The sequence below is a fragment of the Haliotis rubra genome, unplaced genomic scaffold, assembly GCF_003918875.1.
Source record: "Haliotis rubra isolate DU_JTF1 unplaced genomic scaffold, ASM391887v1 Scf187, whole genome shotgun sequence".
NCBI lineage: Eukaryota > Metazoa > Mollusca > Gastropoda > Lepetellida > Haliotidae > Haliotis > Haliotis rubra.
Window position 1 is genome coordinate 1,525,115 of NW_025765858.1, and position 21,836 is coordinate 1,546,950.

At 43.1% G+C, this 21,836-nt stretch overlaps 1 protein-coding gene across 2 annotated transcripts in view; it reads right to left on the reverse strand.

Annotated features, from left to right (window-relative positions):
• The window catches only part of LOC124274054, a 193,048-nt gene extending 182,633 nt beyond the window's left edge, over positions 1 to 10,415 (reverse strand). Inside the window, exons 1-7 of one of the 2 annotated variants that reach the window (XM_046709382.1) lie at positions 10,114 to 10,415; positions 8,788 to 9,120; positions 8,291 to 8,620; positions 7,496 to 7,822; positions 7,184 to 7,234; positions 6,869 to 6,919; positions 6,291 to 6,355 (exon numbers count right to left, since the gene is read on the reverse strand). In XM_046709382.1, coding sequence (XP_046565338.1) covers positions 6,291 to 6,355; positions 6,869 to 6,919; positions 7,184 to 7,234; positions 7,496 to 7,822; positions 8,291 to 8,620; positions 8,788 to 9,120; positions 10,114 to 10,186 — 1,230 coding nt within the window. In that variant the 5' untranslated portion in view covers positions 10,187 to 10,415. Of the gene's footprint in view, positions 1 to 6,290; positions 6,356 to 6,868; positions 6,920 to 7,183; positions 7,235 to 7,495; positions 7,823 to 8,290; positions 8,621 to 8,787; positions 9,121 to 9,328; positions 9,499 to 10,113 lie in introns of those variants that run through there. The other variant, XM_046709383.1, reaches the window with a different exon arrangement.
• Between the last annotated feature and the right edge of the window lie 11,421 nt (positions 10,416 to 21,836).

Sequence of the window (21,836 nt, forward strand, 5' to 3'; positions counted from 1 at the left end):
TTCCGCTTTGAGCAGAGGTACCATTCGATGCACAGCCCAGGCCAACTAAGAGCACTAATTTAACCACTCAGTGGTTTATGAGCGTGTGCCCGTACACGTAAGTCGTGATGCCGTCGGCGGCGATCCACCGTTTGGTGTCCATGGGCGACAGCAACGTCTTGTTGAGGGTGATGCCGTAGATGTTGTGTTTATCGCTTCTCAATGCATTCATTCGGTGTTTGAATGTCTTATTCTTGAACAGAGCTTGTTTGAAGAGGACGTGCTTGATGTGTTGTTTCACCACGTATTTCTTGACCCCCTTTGCCTTTCGGATCTCATCCTTGTCAGCTTTCAAGATGGAGTACATCTTAGGCCTCAAGCCGACGTATTCGGCAATGGGTGTGCCCGCGCATTCGTCCTTCATCTTGCCGAGGACCTTTTTGTTGATCGTGCTGTGTAGGGCATGGTCCTTGGGGTAGTCGCTGGTGTCGTACAGGTGTATGTGTTTTGCCATGTCCTCATACACATCCTCGGTGTGTATATCTAGCAACAAGGAATCTGTGTCCGTGTACAGCAGCCCACATCTATCACCGTATTGCTTCTTGAGCTGGTTGTAGTAGAAATCATACATGAGATGTTTGGACAGGTCGAGAATGCTCATCCCCACGTAGACGGGTCGGTTGAGCTTGATGTGACTTTTGCTCATGTGCAGCGCCGCCAAGTCGTTATCAAATAGCTTGCTTCGGTTGAAGGCCGGGCTAGCGATCAGTTTCCTGAGTTTTTCCTCCTGGTGTGATCGCACGAGTTTGACCGTCACCCGTTTTCTCAGGTTCTCCATCGTCTTACCAAACACAGAGTTGTTCATGAGCTTATACAAGTTCTTCTCGAAGTCACTGGTGGCCAGCTTTCGCAGGTCCGTGTTCATTTTGATGTAGGGCTCCATCCAAGGACTTTGGTCAAACTTCAGCACCCTATGAATTTGGTCAGTTTCATACCCAACGATAGGTACAGCTGCAGGTTGCGATAGTGCACGACGTACTTGGTCTTGTTCATCAAGTTCGGGACGAGTTTTTCCACCCAAGCCAGGGTGTTCTCACCCAACAAGTCCCGCTGATAGTTGGACATCCAGTCTCGGCAGACCATCAACCGTTCAGGGGCCAGCGGGTAGCTGTTGTGAGCAGCGTGTAATGCCTAGGGATACTCCAGATCCACTTCGAGGATGTAACCCTTCCCCGAATCCGGCGCGATGCTCGTGATATCGATCTCATCGTCCAACCACTCAAACCCACCCGTAGGCAGAGACTGACTCATAGCCCAGCCGTACAGGTTGTTGGCGTCGAGGTAGAGGAGATGATTGGTGGGCTTGCTAGAGTCGTAGCCTTCCACGTACTTATTGTTGGCTCTTGCGTACCGTTTGGCAGCCATGGAGATCCCACCTCGCAATCCTTTTTTTCAATGAACAGGTGCATGTCGTAATCCGTGAGCAATTCCAGCTTAACTCCGGTTTTCTTCAGCAGCGCATCCCATGATAGACCGGGGCTGGTGTAGTACCATGCAGGGTCGAGTTGATACTGTTTCAAACACGTCCTCCTAAACGTCTCAAACACATCGGCTAGCAGGAGCACGTCCGTTCTCAAGTACAGATTGTGGTAGTCACCCAGATTCTTACATCCCAGTTTCTCCCACACGTTCTGTGCGTGGACGTAATCATCCTGGGAGATATGGGATTCGGTCAGGTTGCTGTAAAATTGGCCGATAGGAGGTAATCGGGTCTCATCGAACTTAGGCCAATCATCCATGTACTCGTATGGGTACACACCCTTCCTCAACAGCAGGGGCCGAGTCTCGGCATTGGTGTATCGATCAGTGATGGGGAAGGTGTCATTGGCTTTGACCAAACTGTCGAGCGATGATAGGAGGAACTGAGCGCTGTCAATGAATCTCAGACCGTTGAGTGAGAATGAGATGTATTTTTCCATGTTGTTGGGGATGCACTTGATATCACCGTCGACCTTTGAGATGGCCTGCATGATCAGGTGGGCATCGTACCCTCTCAGTTTGTGGAAGACCACGGGGATGTTGATTGTTTTAGGGTTGATTCTAAGCTGGAGATTGCACGCGTTATTGGCGGCACCTCGGTACCGGCCGGTGATGTGGTAGTGGTCTCTCTCACAACATCCCCATTCAGCAGCCCCTGACATATGTGGCAATTCTCAGCACGCTTGTGAGCGACTTGGTCCTTCGGCGTCATGCGCACGGGGGCAGCGGTGTACAGCCTTTTCCTGATGATTTTCTCTTCCTGTTGCAAACACATCAGGAATCGTTCGGCCGCGCCAGGACCTCGGTAGATGACTGGAGCATTCGTTTGTCCATCGCATCAGACGACCACATACCCCGAACCCGCAAGCTTGGTGTTCTTGGGTCTTGCACGTAAAACTTTGCTCAGTGTTGGGCACGTCGTGGTCGACCCGTTTGATGAGGGCTTCGAAGTCTGCATAGATCATGTAAGGCACAGGCATCTGATGTTTGTGGTTGGTGAATTTCAAGATGTTGTCGCCTTCCTTAGGCATGTCAATTCGGATCGCCGTCTCTCCTACACCTAGGCAATCCCCCTGGTGCGCTTGCAGCAGGTCGGCTCGTGTAAAACCGTGCAGACATCGTTCGCAGAAGTGTTTCTTTTCTCTGTGCATCGATTGATCGTGCAACAGCCGACTCAGATTTTTTATCGCCGTGTAGTGATACTGGCCGTCTTTTTCGATGAGGAATATATTGGTTCTACGCACAGTTTTATCACCCACAGGGCTTATCCTATGCACGATGGTTTTGTCGCCTTCGTGGCCGAACACATTGATGGCCACCTTGTTTTGCTTTTCGAATTGTGCCCAGTAGGAGATGGGTGTTAAGCGTTCTACACCCGTGAAGTCGAACCCGGATTCTTCGATCGATGGATAGCTGGAACGCCTGCCCGGATTACCCCTTGGTTCATGCGTAGCAGCTATGACCGCCACCACCGCACAGTAATCGTTAACATCATTGCCTTGGGTTTTGGGGTTAACGAGGGCCTTTTTGGCCTTGAAATGCTTGGGCACCGGTATGTGCGACCCACCTTTGAGCGGCATGTAGTTCGCTATGTCGAGATAAACGGTGTTGATTTTGTCTAACGTCCAACGACTCTTGTATTTTCTGCAACGATGCGTCGATGGAGGAGTCAATCAATTCTGATTGGGTTAGGGCTTCCTGTTTGCCTCTGAAATAAGGTGCAACGTACTCAGTACTGCCGTCCGTATTCTGTTTTTGGAGCTCCATTTTCATCGTTAGTTGGTACTTGATGCTTTTCAAGTCGCCTAGTTCTTCGCGGAGTTTACTAATGATGGGGGGTTTGACTGTACCGGTATCGTTATTGGAATCAACCGTCATTATCCAGCCCCGGAGATACTTACCTACGGCGTGCTCCGTCGGCACAAATCTCAACTCGACTGGCCTGGTGTCTTCCAGCAAGGTGATCAGCTCGGCTCTTCTCATGCGGGAATAACCGTTCAATTCCCGTTCTTTAGCTCGGAGTTTGAGGTCTCGCACGGTAGGGGGTTTGGTATATTTCATTTCGAGCAAGGTGAGCAGTTGGGGTTTCCTAAGGCGGGAATAACCCGTCAGTCCACGACTTTTGGCGAGAGCTTTGAGTTCGATGACAGTAGTCATGGTGTATACCATATGCAGAGCCACATGTCTAATAGGGCGTTTTCAATGTGTAGATAATCCCGTCAGCCTTCCAAAAAATATGAATCACCCCTTAAACTTTCGTCCTGAGCAGCCGGTTACGTTCGTTGAGGTAGTCTTTCTTCTTATCGTAAATAAGTTGGTTTCGAACTACGTCCCTCCCATGGTCTTTGCACAACCCATAATGTCCTTTGACCCCTATACTGCATACTTTGCATACGTAATTGACATGACCCTTTCTCACACAGTGGGCATGTGAGTGGCAATATTCAGTCATACAGCGTTTGCCGCAGGCTGCCGGCTTGCCAAGCAATACCCATTTGCAATAATGGGTTCCCACGGGCCACATGTTGTATACCTTATGTGGAGTCAAATGTCTAAATGTTACTACATGCGGAAGGGGTCCGGGGTTTGGGGCTTGGGTGTTGCTGGGGAAACTGGTTTGCTATGCTTCCAGGTCTTGTGGATGACCTTCCAGAGTAATACAGCAGCTATCGAAACATAGGTTAACCTTTGGGCTGATCCTACCATCTCCCGCACCTTCTGGATACCCAGACGGGTATCTTCTTGTTCCTCTTCTATTTCCTCCAGGACTTCATCACTGTCATCATCCTTGTCCAACCTCGACAGGATGTCAACCAACAAATTCGACGATGTATTCGCGGTTTGCTCCACATGAGTCTCGAGACTCCCCAGGCAATCGTAGAAGTCCTGGATGGTTGGTAAAGTACTACCAGGTATTGTAACATGTGTTATATTTGGGATTACACTTTCTTAGTAAAGTACAAATTCTAGTACTTTTTGAGTTGAGCCCCATCCGGGATTCGAACTCACACCCTCAGAGTCAGGCACCCAATCGCCAGCACACAAAGTCAGCCGCCTAACTCACTCAGCTACCGCGACTTCCACAAAAATGGAAGTCGGACAACTGGTAGTCTAGACTGCGGGCTTTGTGTACCCCTCTGATAAGTGTTAATTGGCATGGCTCCCACGGCCGAAAGCTATGATCACACAATGCCATTTAGAAAGTGGTCAAATGTAACATGTGTTATATTTGGGATTACACTTTCTTAGTAAAGTACAAATTCTAGTACTTTTTGAGTTGAGCCCCATCCGGGATTCGAACTCACACCCTCAGAGTCAGGCACCCAATCGCCAGCACACAAAGTCAGCCGCCTAACTCATTCAGCTACCGCGACTTCCACAAAAATGGAAGTCGGACAAGTACAAGTACTCAAAAAGTACTAGAATTTGTGCTTTACTAAGAAAGTGTAATCCCAAATATAACACATGTTACATTTGACCACTTTCTAAATGGCATTGTGTGATCACTACCAGGTATTGTTACTTTCGAACTATCCCGAGTCATCTTTTGTGGTTCGTTGACCGGCAACGATACTTGTGGGTCATCGACTGGCAACGATACTTCTGGTTCTTCGATCGGATCTCTCCATATGTCGTAGAGTCTTGTGGACCCAATACCGAAGCGTTTTTTAACCTCATTTGCTGGGAGCACCCCTCGAAGGGAACTATTTCTTGGATCTTATCCGAAGGCAAATCTCTTTTTGGTGGCATGGTTGTTTTTTCCTAGGCATATATATATACCCATACTTCCTATATGCCTATATGGGAATCCCAATCCTCTCCCAGGAATCCCAATCCTCTCCCAGTAATCCCAATCCTCCCAGGAATCCCAATCCTCCCAAGGAATCCCAACCTTTCCCAGGAAACTCCTAGCAATGCTTAGCAATGCTTAGCAATGCTTTTCAAATGCTTAGCAATGCTTAGCAATGCTTAGCAATACTTAGCAGCCCTCTAGGTTATGTCTAGTGTACCCAGTTTGTCTAGTGTGCCCTAGTTTCCCATATAGACAATTTTTTGCGAATGTAGATATATAGCACAACCAAATGCCTCCCAAAAGACAACTATCGCAAGCCCAAGTGGAGGAGATTCGCAAGCTGCGTGGAAAAGTCCCAGCACAAGAAACTAGACAACGATTCGGCATCGGTTCCAATCGACTGCGTAAAATATGGAATACAGCCCCTGGAGAGAAAGCGTCGACCCCCCGCACAGACGCAGCCACTAGCGAGACGTCTGCCCGGGCTCTTGCCCGCTGCAGAGCCAACTGTGCTCCCCGTCCAGGACTTCTACGAATGCTTTGGGAGGCTCGTGTGGAGCAAACTGCGGTGATGTGCATCGAACGATGTCTCTGCTCGAAATCGTAGAGGTGTGTGGGCTGTACACCGAATGGTGTCTCTGCTTGAAATCGTAGAGGTGCATGGGCTGTGCATCGAATGGTGTCTCTGCTTGAAGCGGTATTGGTATATAATGACGCTCTTAATCCCCTTTCTATGACTGGGGAACTGGTGGCTGCTTAGCATCCGACACCATGTATTGCAGTCCTCGTTCCCGCCCGGGGTTGCCGAAACTCATGGTACCCTACAGATTTTAAGGCTCCTATAGGGGTCTGGGATGTGCATCGAATGGTGTCTCTGCTCGAAATTGTTAATTTATACTGGGGGGCTGGAAGCGGAATAGATATATAATGACGCTCTTAATCGGCCTGTCACAGAACCCCCATTCCCTATACTACTGGCCTTGACTGTGGTTGGCTCCACTGTTGTCAGATCATCTCTCACAGTCGAAGTGGACGTCAAATATCCTGTGTTAACATGCACGTCCAGTGTAAATATAGGCAGAGGGGCTGGCTATAATACTCGATAATCGGAAATATCGTTGATAGGATACATTATTAAACATTATCGATATGAAAATTGTGTTACCTATAGTGCATTAACTTTTGAGATAGAACAAGTAATAATTGTCTCACACACAATGCCATTTTAGGACGTAATTCATGCGCTGCTTCTACGTTAAGTTCAAGAAGCTGTGTTTTTAATAATGCATGTAAAAATATGTCACCGCTCACCGGTGATGTGAAACATATTTCTTTCTTTCAGACATTTTTCACGTTTTTGCTCTTGATGCCTCTTCGATATTTATTTATAGACATTATGCAACTGGAATTGAACATGGTAGTTCTGTATTTTCTCCTCTGATTATTTTCCTGTGTTCAACTTTTACCAGATGTAACAGAATTTGCATATCATTTTTGGATTAAAGAAACCTTTTTCTTCAAGCAAAATTCAAGTTCCTGCAAAGCATTATCCTTTACCTTTAGTAGAGCTTTCTTCAGATTGTGAAGCTGGTACAGTCACAGTGTCATCTAAAACATTTATTGATGTTTCAGTACGAATTATGCACAAAGGGAAGATTTAGTATATAGTTTGGTATAGTTTCCTGTTGTTTGACTGATCGCTAAACGAAACAATATAGGCTTTTGTAATGATTAAGATTTAGTTCTCACAGTATTTCTATCGTGTAGCTCAGACGGACACAGAGCAACTATTCTCCGTATTTGATCTGAGGTTTCCTACAACCATTAAGACAACATGTTCACGGATTAAATGATATGGTTCATATACCTTACCTGTAGTGGGTGTTCTGACAGACTGTGAAGCTGGTACGGTGACAGCAGCATCTAAAATACGAATATATTATATCATATATAACACTTATATAAATTTATCTTAGAAACGGAAAAAAAATGATTAATCCTAGTCATGGACATTATCATGTTGTGAACGGGCTGTTGAATAAACACAGAATTCATTGTTTACAAAGTAAACTTCAATGAGTATGTTTATCAAATTTTGTAAAGCTGGTCTAGTAATATAGTACAAACGATTTTAGAAAGATACTAGCTTCCTTTAGCTCAAATTACAAAGGCAATTTCACCTACTGGAAACGACCAGGAAGTGATCCCAGGAACAGCCTGTCAGTCCACGAGGCTTCAAGCTACAGTAGTACCTCCCAGCATCAGATGATGTGATGTCAGAGAGTTGGAACTGTACAGCAACTGTAGCCAATGAAGTGATGACCTTCATAACCTTGATCCTGGTCCAGTAGGCTTCCCGTATGTAGATTTCTGTGGAGTCCATCTCGAACACAAGTCTATCAGTTGGACCGATCACGTAGATCTTTGTTTTGCGTAGGGATGTCTTCATGGAAAACAACAAATTGTCTCCCACTTGAGCTTCCGTGTTTTTACTGTGAGGGTCAGGTATATCTGTAACGCAGTAAATGTTCCCATAAAGGGATTTGTATCAACAACAGCAATGATTACAGTTGTTGAGATATGTTTTATACCACATTACAAGAGCAATTCTTTCATACGTCAAGTTAAATGTGGAATGAAAGCAACAATAAATGCGTATAAAAAGAATGACTAAGTGACTGAGACAAATTGTATACCACATTTCAACATTTGGAGTGGATTTGCTGATGGTAAACCTACAATCACAGTTAGTATGAAAGTTGATCTCAGAAAACAAGACACAACCTTCACGTGATGAGTTTGAGGCGGGGCGACCTGCTTTAAATCACAGGCCCTCACACCACCCTGTCTTTGTAGAACTGATAATACTTTATACGGAAGTTGTGCTACTAAATCATATTTTGTAAATGAGATTTGGAATGATATCAGTCAAGGACATGATGCGATCATGGATGCGTGAAATATGCAAGGACTACTTACACGATACACCAAGGACATTGTCTATACTCTGCTCTGTGAGAAGATTCTCCCCAACTACTGTCTGACAAGTATATCTCTCTCCTCTGTCCTTCTTTGTCACGCCACTGATGGTCAGAGTGCTCGTCATGAATCGCGCGCCTGACCAGGTCCTGCTACCAGACTCAAGTTTATGCTTGCCGTCGTGCTCCAATCTCGTTCCGTTACTACTCCAGATGAAGGACATGGTCAGGTTCCAGTTGGGGTAGCTTTTCAGAAAGGAGTGGCATGTCAGGTTTACAGAATCACCGACTGTTGCCTTTCCCGGGCTCTCAATGTAGGGTTCTTGAACACCTGTTGCAAACACATTAACATATGGAGAGTGAATTACCTGTGAACGGGATAATCAAGGACATCACATAAACATGATACTTTTCTGGAAACATAAACAAAACGCATTTATTAACAGTGAGTCAAGAGACTAACATCCTGACAATAGTATCAGTTCAGGAACCACTTACGTATCACAACCAGGTTTTGCCCACAGTTGGGGACCTTTGCTCCCGGACGTTGTGGTGAACCCTTGTAGCAACTGTACTGGCCAAAGTCATGGTCGTCAGCGTCATTGATCATGAAGCTAAACAGACCAGTTCCTGTCGATGCTATGTGCCCGGTGAATACTATTCTTGATCTCAGAGTCCTACTGGGAATCTTCATTTGATTGTACTTGGTAATGTGGAAGATTGTGCTCTTCCAAAAGTCGTTTCTGACCCAAAACTCTTTCATTCCAGACCCATGCAAATTCCAAGCCAGAGTTGCTGTTTCTCCAAACCGGATGTACACAGTTGACGCAGCTGAAGGATAAATACAGAATATATTATATGTGCATCACAGATGTCCTTTTAAATGAATACAAACTGATAGAACATGAAAGGACTTCTTATTTACCGACATATCCATTCATTCGTAAAATAGTATTACATATATGTATGTGCTTCCTTTAATTAGCAGGAAATGTGCATATAGTGAGGCAGAAGTAAATAGCAGTTGAGTAACACATACCCATCACGATAAGTGTCTGTCCACAGTTATCAATTGTAAACCCTCTGTTATCTGGCGGTCCTACAAAACACTCATACTGGCCTTCGTCATGGAACTTGATATCACTGATGACAAATCTAAATAATCCTGTTCCCGAAGGTGAAATGATCCCTGTAAATGTGATTCTAGATTCATGTCAGTGACATTATTGTAGCTGGTTACAGAGAGTATGGGTTTCCCTGAGCGTGTGTTCCACAGTGTGAACTCCTTCTTTGTTGGTTTCGGTAGATACCAGGACAATGCAGCATTGTCCCCGAAGGTTACCGTAGCTGAAGGGCAACAAGTACTTCAGTGATAAATGCATGTGTGAAAGTTGTTTACATACCACTCACACTGCTAATGAAGTACAAAGACCTGCTAAAACATGACTTTAAACCTCAGTTCAACTGACCTCATCCTGACTTCCATTGTCTTGGTTATATCACACACACACACACACACACACACACACACACACTCTCTCTCTCTCTCTCTCTCTCTCACTTACGCGCACACACACTCACACACATTAACTGTCATTCACTCGCTCACTCACACACACACACTCACTCACTTACTCACGCATACACACAGAGACAGAGCACTGCACAGCCCAGCCCAGCACACAGACATTCTCTCTCACACACACTCTCTTTCAAACACACACAGCACAGCACATCACACACACATACATACGAGGGCGCACATGCAAGATCTGTCTCATTTCACACTCAGGAATATAAATGTTATAAGTGTATCTGCCTCACCTGTCCAAGTTCCTCCTATACATCCATGAGAAAACAAAACACAAATGACGCTCATCCAACTGCAGCCGTACATCTCGCTGTGATTCTTGGTAAGTTATATCAGTAACTTACAGGAAGATGTGTCCCTCTCACAACAAATACGTCCTCTGTCCTGTACAATAATACTACTTATTATCCATATATATCCGTGAGAAAACAAACCACAAATGACCTCGTCCAACCATAGCCGTACATCTCGCTGTTATTCTCAATATGTTATATCAGTAACTTACAGGGAGATGTGTCCCTCTCACAATAAATACTTCCTCCATACTCTATTATATATACTAAGTCAAAAAATAAACTTCACAAAATGTAATTTGAAAAATAATGAACAATTTTTCTCTGATGATACATCTATGTATCCGAAATGGGATCCCTATCTTTCAGGTTTTGCACGTGCAGTCGATCACGTGATCTTCGCATCAAAGTTTTCTTCATATGCACGTGTTTGCATTGGCCTCAAGAATTGAAAAAACACTTTTAAACCACAGTTCTAACGGTACTTGAAATGCCACGATTGTCAAATGTGCAACGTGAACGTTCCGTTGACATGTTGCAAGCGGGAAGATCAGTTATTGACGTCGCAAGAGCAATGGGATGCAGCCGTCGTACTGTGTATGACTTGCGAGGTCCTCTACAACAAACTGGCACCACTTCTGATCGCCCAAGGTTGGGTCGTCCACGTGTGACGTCACGAGCAGAAGACCGTCAAATCGTCCTACGTCACCTACGTGACAGATTTCTGCCGGCTACACGAACCAGGGCTGAGATGTTTAGAGGTCGACTGTCCTCACAGACCATTCGAAATCGGTTGCAGGCTGCCAATCTCCATTCTCGACGTCCATATCGTGGGCCAATATTGACGCCGTTTCATCAACGTCAACGTCTGCTGTGGCCCCAACGTCACCTCCGATGGACCCAGAGAGACTGGAATCGAGTCTTTAACGATGAATCCAGGTTTACCCTCAGATTCGCGGACGGCAGACATAGAGTCTGGAGACGACGTCGTGAACGGTATGCCAAATATTGTGTACAGGAAGTCAACAGATTCAAGGGCGGAAGTTGCATGGTGTGGGGTGCTTTCTGTGGGAACAACCGTTCCCGACTTCTGGTCATCCGTGGAAACCTCACAGCTGCTGCTTACCACGACCAGGTGCTCACCCCTGAACTCGTTCCTTTCATGGCGGCTCATGGCCCAGGTCTACAGTTCCAGCATGATAATGCTCGGCCGCATACCGCGATGTTGACACGAATTTCCTTCAAAACGCTGGAATCAACGTCATGGACTGGCCATCGAGGTCCCCTGACCTTAATCAAATAGAGCACGTTTGGGATGCACTTGGGAGAAGGCTTCGTGGTCTTAGGAACCAACCTCAGGATTTGCAGGAACTTGGCGCCGCCTTGCAAGAGCAATGGTGCAGAATCCCCAACAACGTGTTCACAAGCATCAGGCAGTCGATGAGGAGACGGTGTTTGGCAGTGGTGAATGCACAGGGCGGCCATACACGATATTGAACTGAGAAATTTCGCATTTTTATTCTCGTGACTTGACATTCTGTATACCCATGTTTTGGAACAGCGGTGTAGCCTAATGGAACTGATTATGGCACTGTCAGTGTATCGAGTACATCACACAGATCTCAGCAATGAAATAATAACAATTTAACCATCTTACCATCTCTTGTTCTGTTATAGGGCCCTAAAGAAAGAATGTGAAGTTTCTTTTGTGACTCAGTATATTAAATTTAGCATCTTAGAAAAGATGTAAAGTTCGCTCTACCGTCCTCGTGCTCTAAATATAATAGTTCAGGGCAAAACTTTACTTTATTACAAAATACATTGGGGTAGAGCGAACTTTATTTCCTAATTAGTAACAAGTGCAATTCCTGAACTACAGCATCTTACATCCAGACAATACCGGACCATACATCGCGTGGAAGGGCAGCTTTTCTGCAGTCCTGCCATCGCTCTTAAATCGCCAGATTTGAAGCAGATTGGACACCTCAGGGCCAATTTAGTCCCCGAGCTATCATGTATTTCATATATATCAATGCGCAACAAAGTGAACACCACCTTACCTTAAATCTAGAAAAATAACTATTATATAATAAATATCTGACAAATTGCAAACATAAAATTCACGTACTGGAAGTACAGGAATCGTTTTATATACATGCTATGCCAGTTACAAAGTGATGATGACGCTTGACAATTAGGATGTAGGCACAGGTTGGCTCACTACTGCCTCCTATGAGCATGGTACTCTGCTTAGCATCATCTGCGTGTCACTACTGCATCCTATACCCATGGTACTCTACTTAGCATCATCTGCGAGTCGCTACTGCATCCTATACCCACGGTACTCTACTTAGCATCATCTGCGAGTCGCTACTGCATCCTATACCCATGGTACTCTACTTAGCATCATCTGCCAGTCACTACTGCATCCTATACCAATGGTGCTCTGCTCAGCATCATCTGCCAGTCACTACTGCATCCTATACCCACGGTACTCTACTTAGCATCATCTGCGAGTCACCACTGCATCCAGTGCGCCCGATACTGTACATAGCATCATCTGCAAGTCACTACTGCATATTGTGTGCATGGTACACTGCTTGGCATCATCTGCGAGTCACTACTGCATCCTATACCCATGGTACTCTGCTCAGCATCATCTGCGAGTCGCTACTGCATCCTATACCCATGGTACTCTGCTTAGCATCATCTGCCAGTCACTACTGCATCCTATACCCATGGTACTGTACTTAGCATCATCTGCGAGTCACCACTGCATCCAGTGCGCCCGATACTGTACATAGCATCATCTGCAAGTCACTACTGCATATTGTGTGCATGGTACACTGCTTGGCATCATCTGCCAGTCACTACTGCATCCTATACCCATGGTACTCTGCTCAGCATCATCTGCGAGTCGCTACTGCATCCTATACCCATGGTGCTCTGCTTAGCATCATCTGCCAGTCACTACTGCATCCTATACCCATGGTACTGTACTTAGCATCATCTGCGAGTCACCACTGCATCCAGTGCGCCCGATACTGTACATAGCATCATCTGCAAGTCACTACTGCATATTGTGTGCATGGTACACTGCTTGGCATCATCTGCGAGTCACTACTGCATCCTTTGCGCATGGTATTTTGCATAGCATCATCTGCGAGTCTGTCGTAGTTTTCCGCATTTTGTTTTCACAAATTGATTATTTTTCCATGAGAGTATCATGTGTCATCCATCACATGTTACTGCTGTCATCCTGATGTGACTGTATTAAAATTAGCGTTTTAGGTGTGTGGGGGCTTGTACTTTACAGATACAGAAATACGGCAAAGCATGAAGATAGACAGACAACTTGATTTATGTCTTACTCGTAGTTAAAACTAATATACATAGATATATCACAGATACAAAATAAAATACAAGTTAGATGTACTACGACCAGTTGCTCAGCGAATTATGAGAGACAATATTAAATAATCAATATACAAACACATGGCATGAATATTTAGATATCATAACAGCACAAGACGAAATAAAATACAATATAATAATATATATAAATATAAAAAATCACAACGTTTTGTTAAAATATAATGGCAGGTTTGGGAGACGATAAAACTTAAGCCATGAGAATTAAGAATATGAACAAAAATTTCCTCATAAGGTAGAGCATTAAAATGCAGTATTTTGCTTGAACACGGCGGAACGGAACGGTGGTGTAGACGGGGCAGTAAAGCTGGACATGGAATTCATCTGCCAGTTGTTTAGGACAGACAAAAAGAAAGTATCTCGTTGTATGGCGGCTTTTCGTATGTTCCCGTCTCTGCTCTAACTGAGGCCACTCCACATCAAAATTTCCTCTTTGCAGTGGACATCGTACATATTTATCTGTTTCATAATTGTCCTTAAAAAGTCTGTATTTCCTTAGTTCATTCTTCCCTTCCCGTAAGTAGGTATGTGTGTGTGCACGCGCGTGCCTCTGTGCGTGCATGCGTGCATGTATCTATGTATGTCCTCACTGTGTGGGATGTTGCTTACGTCGCCAGGTTTACTTCGATTATTACAAGGTTGTTATGACTGTATTGCTGTCTACAGCGTAACACACCACACAATCTGCAGGAGGAAATAAAGAGAGAGGAAATTGTTTGCGGTGAGATCTTGTGAAACGTCATTTTTAACTCTCCTTAGGGCGAAATCAGAGTGAGTGAGTTTGTCAGCAATATTTTAGCATATATTGTGAATTATGGAAGCGATGAATGGTGAACGAAAACATGCCGTTTGTCACCTAGTTTTTCCCACTGGATCCAAAAGGCACAGGGTGACAGACTTTCTAAAGGGGCACCCCTAATCCAAAAAGAGCATGCACTCCTTTACATCATCAGAGTCACTGAAATCAAAACATGAATTTAGAATTATGACCTTTTATTATTACACCACGGAAATATGAAATACTTACCAAAGCTTCCTCTCGGTACTATCTTCCGTCATGAATGTTTTAATTATATATAACTGGGAGATGGGGTAACCTAGTGGTTAAAGCGTTCACTGTTCACGCCGATGACCCAGTTCGATTCCCAACATGGGTACATTGTGTGAAGCCTATATCCGGTGTCCCCCGTCGTGATATTGCTGGAATATTGCTACTAGCGGCGTAAAACCAAACTCGCTCACTCATTCACTGATATACATAAAGGTCTTGTCTGACAAGCCTCCTTCACCAAATTCAGCTGAATAATGAATTTATGAAAGTCCATGGTATCGATTGGTATCGATTGTCTGTTTGGCATATAAGGTGATTGAGTGAGTAAGTTTAGTTTTACGCCACACTCAGCAATATTCCAGCTATATGGCGGCTGTCTGTAAATAATCGAGTCTGGTCCAGACAATCCAGTGATCACCAGCATGATCATCGATCCGCGCAATTGGGAATCGATGACATGTGTCAACCAAGTCAGCAACCCTCACCACCACCGCCTCTTACGACATGGGCTACTGAAGATCAATATTCTAACCCAGACCTTCACGGGTAGGCATAAAAGGTAAAGCAGCAGACAGAAGTATATTAATGGGTCAGTGAAACCCAATGTCAGTGTCAGTGATAACACCAGGTGTTCTAGAAAGGTTTAAGTCTCCCTGCCCCTTTAGTAGCACCTCCACTCGGACAATTTGCATAATACAGATTCATGTTTAACCGACGCATCTGTAAATCCAGCAATATTCCAGCTATATGGCGGCCGTCTGTAAATAATCGATTCGGGACCAGACAATCCACTGATATGTGTCAACCAAGTCAGCGAGCCTGACCACCCGATCCCGTCGATTCTTACGACAAGCATGGGTTGCTGAAGATCAATTCTAACCCGGATCTTCACGGGTCAAAGATCTTGGAGAACAAGAGGTAAAACACTAAATAACAAACTGGTGATTGTTGATTAGTACTGCGGAATACTGTTTCCATTTGTCAACACTGCATTCACTCCAGGAGACAAACTGCGTATGAGTCTCTAAACGGCGTTTGGAGGAAGTGAAAGAATTCCCAGATTTTCGGACACTCCCTGTCCCATGCTTGTCGTGAGAGGCGACTAGCGGGATCTGGTTGAAGACACGTGTGATCCCCCCCCAAAACACACACACACACATTCAACCTTCATACTTTAAATATACAATGGCACACTGCAATAGGACTGTGTCTGATGCCAGCTCAGGAAGAAACACAACCAATATCGAAGCATATAACTCGCCTTCTTGTAGAATAAACAAACAGCAAATAACAACTTAAATTTTAATTTTCTTCTGAATTTTTAAGCACCAGTGCACACAGATCTTTAACTGGTAAAGAGTCACACACCAATAAGAATACACACTGAAGATGATATGCAAATATCTTAGTGTGCAGGATTGTAGAAACTCAACTTGCCTGTTGACATTTCTAGTCCACAAAACCAAGGTGAGATACATGAAACATTAAAATGTACAGTTATGGATAATAATCTTCAGAGAAATAGATGTATGTGACAATAGATCTAATTCTAACTACTGTTAAGACTCTTAGCTCAAAATGCAAACTGGCAATTGCGAGGAGGCAAGCAGTAGCGAGATACACAAATTATATTTTCACCACATTGTCACTAAGAGGAAAAGATTCCTCTAGTTGGGTGGATCTATTTAACGGTTATATCTACACTGGAAACCCCCCAAAAACACATAAAAAGTTCGAAGTGTAAAGCATGGCCACAAAATATGCAAGATATGCTGCTAATATACTGATAAAGATTAATAACGCAACAATTTATGAAAGAACACTAGAAAAATAATACTGTCCTGTATTTCAACAGCCCCAAACAATACAAGTACAACACAGTATCAAATAATCTGGCAATGGTTTCAACCAGTCACAGTCAGTAATAAGGGAATTCATCACAAAAACTTTTACTTTCTTATTTTCATGTTTATGTTGTGTATGGCCATAAACCTTAAGAGATACGTTGTAATATACTGATTAAAAAGAGTAAGGCAACAGTTTATATCATAAAAAATATGCACTGTCCTGTATTTCATCAGGTCCATACAATACCTACAACTTTAATAAATATTCTGTTTGTGGATTCAACCAGACAGTAACCAAGGTAATTAACTCATTTCATTTTCCCTGAAAATACAACATTTAATTGTGAGTGAGTGAGTGAGTTAAGATTTTAAGTCACATCGGCAATATTTCAGCCATATCGTGACTAAAGCAAGTTATAAATATATCAAGAATTTAAGTTAAATGACAAAATTCTGCCAACGAAGGACAGTAAAACAACTAGGGTATCACAGATACAGATATAAAACTAGTAACTAAATCTAAAACATTTGAACTATACAAGACGATACAATATAAAAACAGGCTATAGATCGCCAACAACTGAAGGTAGAGCACCATACTAGGAACCATGGGGACTTACATTACTTTTGCTACCTGCATGGACCCTAGCTGGATTTACAACATCCCCTCAGCCGCTGGCGATGTAGGAATATTTAGCCGAAAGTTAAAATAACACAAATGCTATGATTAAAAATATGGTTGTGCGATATGGACTTTGAAAGTGTATGGGACTTACGTACCCTCTCAGGAGGACAATAATTTTACGATACTTTAACCCCCTTTGAGGATAAAGCCGCTCACAATCGCAGTTGCTAACATTTAATTGTGAGTTTTATGGTGTTGTTAGCACTGTTTAAGGTGGAGGGCACTCATATTTTACATATTGTACTCATGGACGAATCAAACCTTCGGAGCAATGAGCCAACGCTTTAACCACATGGCTACCTATGTTGTGATTGATTGGAAAAATGAACAGATGCAACTACACATATCCAACAACAGGTCATTGGTACCTTATCAAACAAACGTTTACGATATGAAGTGTACATCTCAACAAACAATTAGGGCTTCTTGCCCACTATTTGTGAGTGAGTGAGCTGGGTTTAAAGCTGGTATTCCAGCAATATATTTTATGAAAGAATGCATTATTATGAATATAAAAACTCACAACGCATGAATATATACAACTTCGTAAGTGCGCAAACCAAGGAACTGTTGCGAGGGCTAAAATGGTTACAAGTGCCGCTGAATTGAATCAAACCCATCGCCCACGAGAGGATAGCTAAGTGTATCACAGATGTGTTTTTGTAATTGAAATATGTTCCTAAGTTTCCCATTTTCAAACTTCCGCCATCGGTGTCAATAAGGGAGACACCGTTTCAAATGGAAATGAAATGTTCCATGGCGTTCGCCCGTACTACACCAGAAATCGGCTTCACACATTGTACCCATGTGGAGAGTCGAACCCGGGCCGTCGGCGTGACGAGCGAATGGTTTAACCACTAGGCTACCCACCGCCCCTTTGCAAACTGTGATGTTAGACAACATTTACACTAGGGCAAGAACGTCAAAACATTTATTTCACAAAAAAAACTCAAACGAGTTAGTCAGCGATTTGTTTCCTGGTATAAGAAATTCTTCCGGTTTGAAATAGTCAGTGTATGAGAGTACAATCAAGACAGGAGACATTATGTTTCACACACGCCGAACCACGTTATGGAAAGACGAGTTTTGATAAAATCTTCAAGTTAACTCATTGATTAATTGTTCATGCTACCAATGTTTGTGATTGTAACAAATGTATAACTAACGTTAAAATAGTTTGATCCTTCGCAAATCATACTATATGCAATAGACTACAAACAACGCATATGTATGTTACTGCGCTATATACGGCGCCTCGTAAATGTCCGTTTATACGTACTATGAAGGAAGTATTGGGATTTTAAAGTCAACGATTATTGTCCAATCTCAAGGCAATACAGAAACAAGGAAGACAAATTGTTTGTCTTAAAAGCCAACTTAATTCAGCATTGTGTTGTGAGCGTCTCTCCACATCTACATTATGCCCTAGTATGTTTGCACGTTAATGTATGTGTGTGTGTGTATGTGTGTGTGTGTGTGTGTGTGTGTGTGTGAGTGAATGTAGATGTAGATGTGGATTTGTACTTGTGCACGTGTGTGTATTTCTGTAACATAAAAATTGAAATAATGACACACTGATACTATTGAAATGGAACAACAAATTGCTTGCTTTCGGGAACAGAATATTTCCGATGAATCGGTGGAAAGCAGTACATATGGAAAGTATTGGTCAGTATGCAAATATAACACATACAAACCTATATATACATGTCTGTCTGTCTATATGCATGGAATGATGGATGGATGGATGGATGAATAGATGGATGGATCGATGCATGCATTTTTTATCGCGACTTTTTTAATGAGAACACTGTACAATGTAACCGATTTTACAAACATATAAAATTAATAACAACCAGTAACCGTTTCGGTTAAGAAATAGGATTGTACATCCTCTGTGACTTATCCAAATCAAAACTACATGGCTTGGTCATAAGACGCGTCAAACAATAATCAGACAACAAAGCTGTATTTATAGCCAACTGTAAGGGAAGCGAAACTCACAATGATGCATTGAGATTGTCACAATTAATTTAAAAAGATGTGAAACCGCACTGGTCATTACTGTTTCAAAGGAACCAGAAAATGTATCATTTATTATATTACAAACATATCTCACGACTTGAGTGGAATATTCATCGATCAACTGATATTTTCCCCGAATTGACGTTAAATTTGAACCCACTCACGTACCCGTTATGGTACGTATTTTCAAAATGATATTAGCCTTTAAACCACACCTTTAAACACGCAGAATAAAAAGAGTCCTGGTATCACAAACAGAATTATGTTTTATGTTCACACTGCAGATAGGTTCCACTTCATATTGCATAGTTTGCATTACATATTCTTCAAGAAGGATGTATCTTACATTTTGCAAACAAAGCCCAGTCAGTATCTGAGGTCAGGCACATGCCACCGGACTGAACTAGAAATATTTTCTGGATGGTGTATTCAAAGGAAATCGTTGGTACGTTACCAGCGACAACTATGCACTGTGCATATCCAGAGCGATATTTCTCACGCTGACCATTATCATACAAGCTACACAAAGATACAGAATCATTATTCTCTTCTTCATGATCTGAGTATTGTTGAGTACAGTTCAGGACAGGTCCATGGTCCATGAGGGTGACAGGTTCATAGTCTTGGTCCAGTGGTACTAATCCGTTCCTGGTGGTATTGGCATCTGTAGGGTCGACCTCATTCACCCGGTTGAAACGTTTGAAGTTAAGTGTGTGGTATCCTAAACTGTTTGCCGCATACAGCTGACTGTTTTCAGCGCCACCAACAGGTGAACATTCGACAACATCATAACGTTGACGTTGAACGATGTTCGATGTCGTAGATGTCGAAGGGGATCTACGTTGGTGAACATCTGCAACAGGGAGGATTACTGTGGTTTAGGAAAAGGTTCTCGTTTACAACAGGGACCTAGCCTAGTGGTTAAAGAGTTTACTCGTCACGCCGAAGACCCGAGTTCGATTCCCACATGGGTACAATGTGTGAAGCCCATTTCTGGTGTCCCCCGCCGTGACATTGCTCGAATATCGCTTAAAACTAAACTCAATCACTCATTCGTTTAGAACACGTTTGGCAGCTCAAAGTTATATACATTGATAATATTATTTTCTCTTAAATGCGGGTCTTGATATGGAAGGTACTGGAGCATGGGGATTAAAGTTATCTGAGTCGAAAAATGTTGGAGCCGAGAAGATGTAGAATCCTGTGACTGTAAAAGAAAGAAAAACTCGCCGGGTTTGTGGTCCTGGGTATAAAGGGCCATCCACATGGTCGATGGATGCAAAAGGACGTAAAGCACGCACGCACGCACGCACGCACGCACGCACGCACTCACTCACTCACTCACTCACTCACTCACTTCAATAGTAATCAGGTTTTATGAACGCAATACATAAGGTTACCTTGTTGTTTGATCCTTATCAAGACAATAGCAGCAACGATGAATACAGCCAGCACTATAAGCAGGACACAGCATCCGACCATGATGTAAAGGACAATAGTAGTAACATCTGAAATATCAATTTATATTATAGTTTCCAATCGTATGCATTTCCTGGCAGCCGGTAAGACACTGAAACCATGTTTCCATGTGTGTTGTGAATCCTTTGGTCCAATAGAGTTTAATGTCGCAAAAGATACTGGTTTAACAAAAATCATGTTTGTCCTTCGGCCTTGAACTGTTACAAATGGTTTATGAAAAAAACCCACACGAAATATTAAAGAGGACACACACATTTATTTAAAGAAAATAAAATGGATCGAGATAATTTCTCAAAGGATTTTAATGCTTTGTAATAATGAATGACATTACTTTGGTCAATGTTGGCGGTTGTCGCAGCTGAGGTTTGTGTGCTGGTGACAGTCAATGTGTTAGATGTGACATCTACTACAACAGGAAGCAAATAGTAATACCATCCACCATCTGGATCATAAATAAAGTGAGTGAGTGAGTGAGTTTAGTTTTACGCCGCACTCAGCTATATGTCGGTGGTCTGTAAATAATCCAGTGATCAGCAACATGAGCATCGATCTGCGCAATTGGGAACCGATGACAACATGTGTCAACCAAACCAGCGAGCCTGACCACCCGATCCCGTTAGTCGCCTCTTACGTAAGTATGGGTTACTGAAGGTACATTCTAACCCAGACCTTCACAGGCGGATCATAACCACAGGTAAAATGCAAAATTTGAAAGCATTGTTACATTAGGAATTATAAAGTGTTGGCTTCAGACATATAGTTTAAATATTTTCTCTAAAATTGATAGCATTCGAACCTCCAAACTCTACATATTTTATTTTCAAATACCGGGAAATTTCATGCAGGGAAATAATATCAATTTAACCGTTTGAGATCTCGTCGAGATGTATCATGTTTAATTTGTGAAACTTGGGACAGTGGGGTGAGAGCGTTTCGATCGTAACGTACCCTGAGTACTTGCTGACGTTATGGAGGATGGAGTCGCCTTTTGAGGTTTTGTTTGACCAATGGTGGAAGGTACAATACTGGTTGAAACCCGTGTACTCTTACGATCTGAAAAAAAAGATAAAATCTAAACATTTCAAGTCTGTCAAGTTTTTTATTCTTCCTTCTAATCTAAGCATTCTATTAGAATACTGACAGC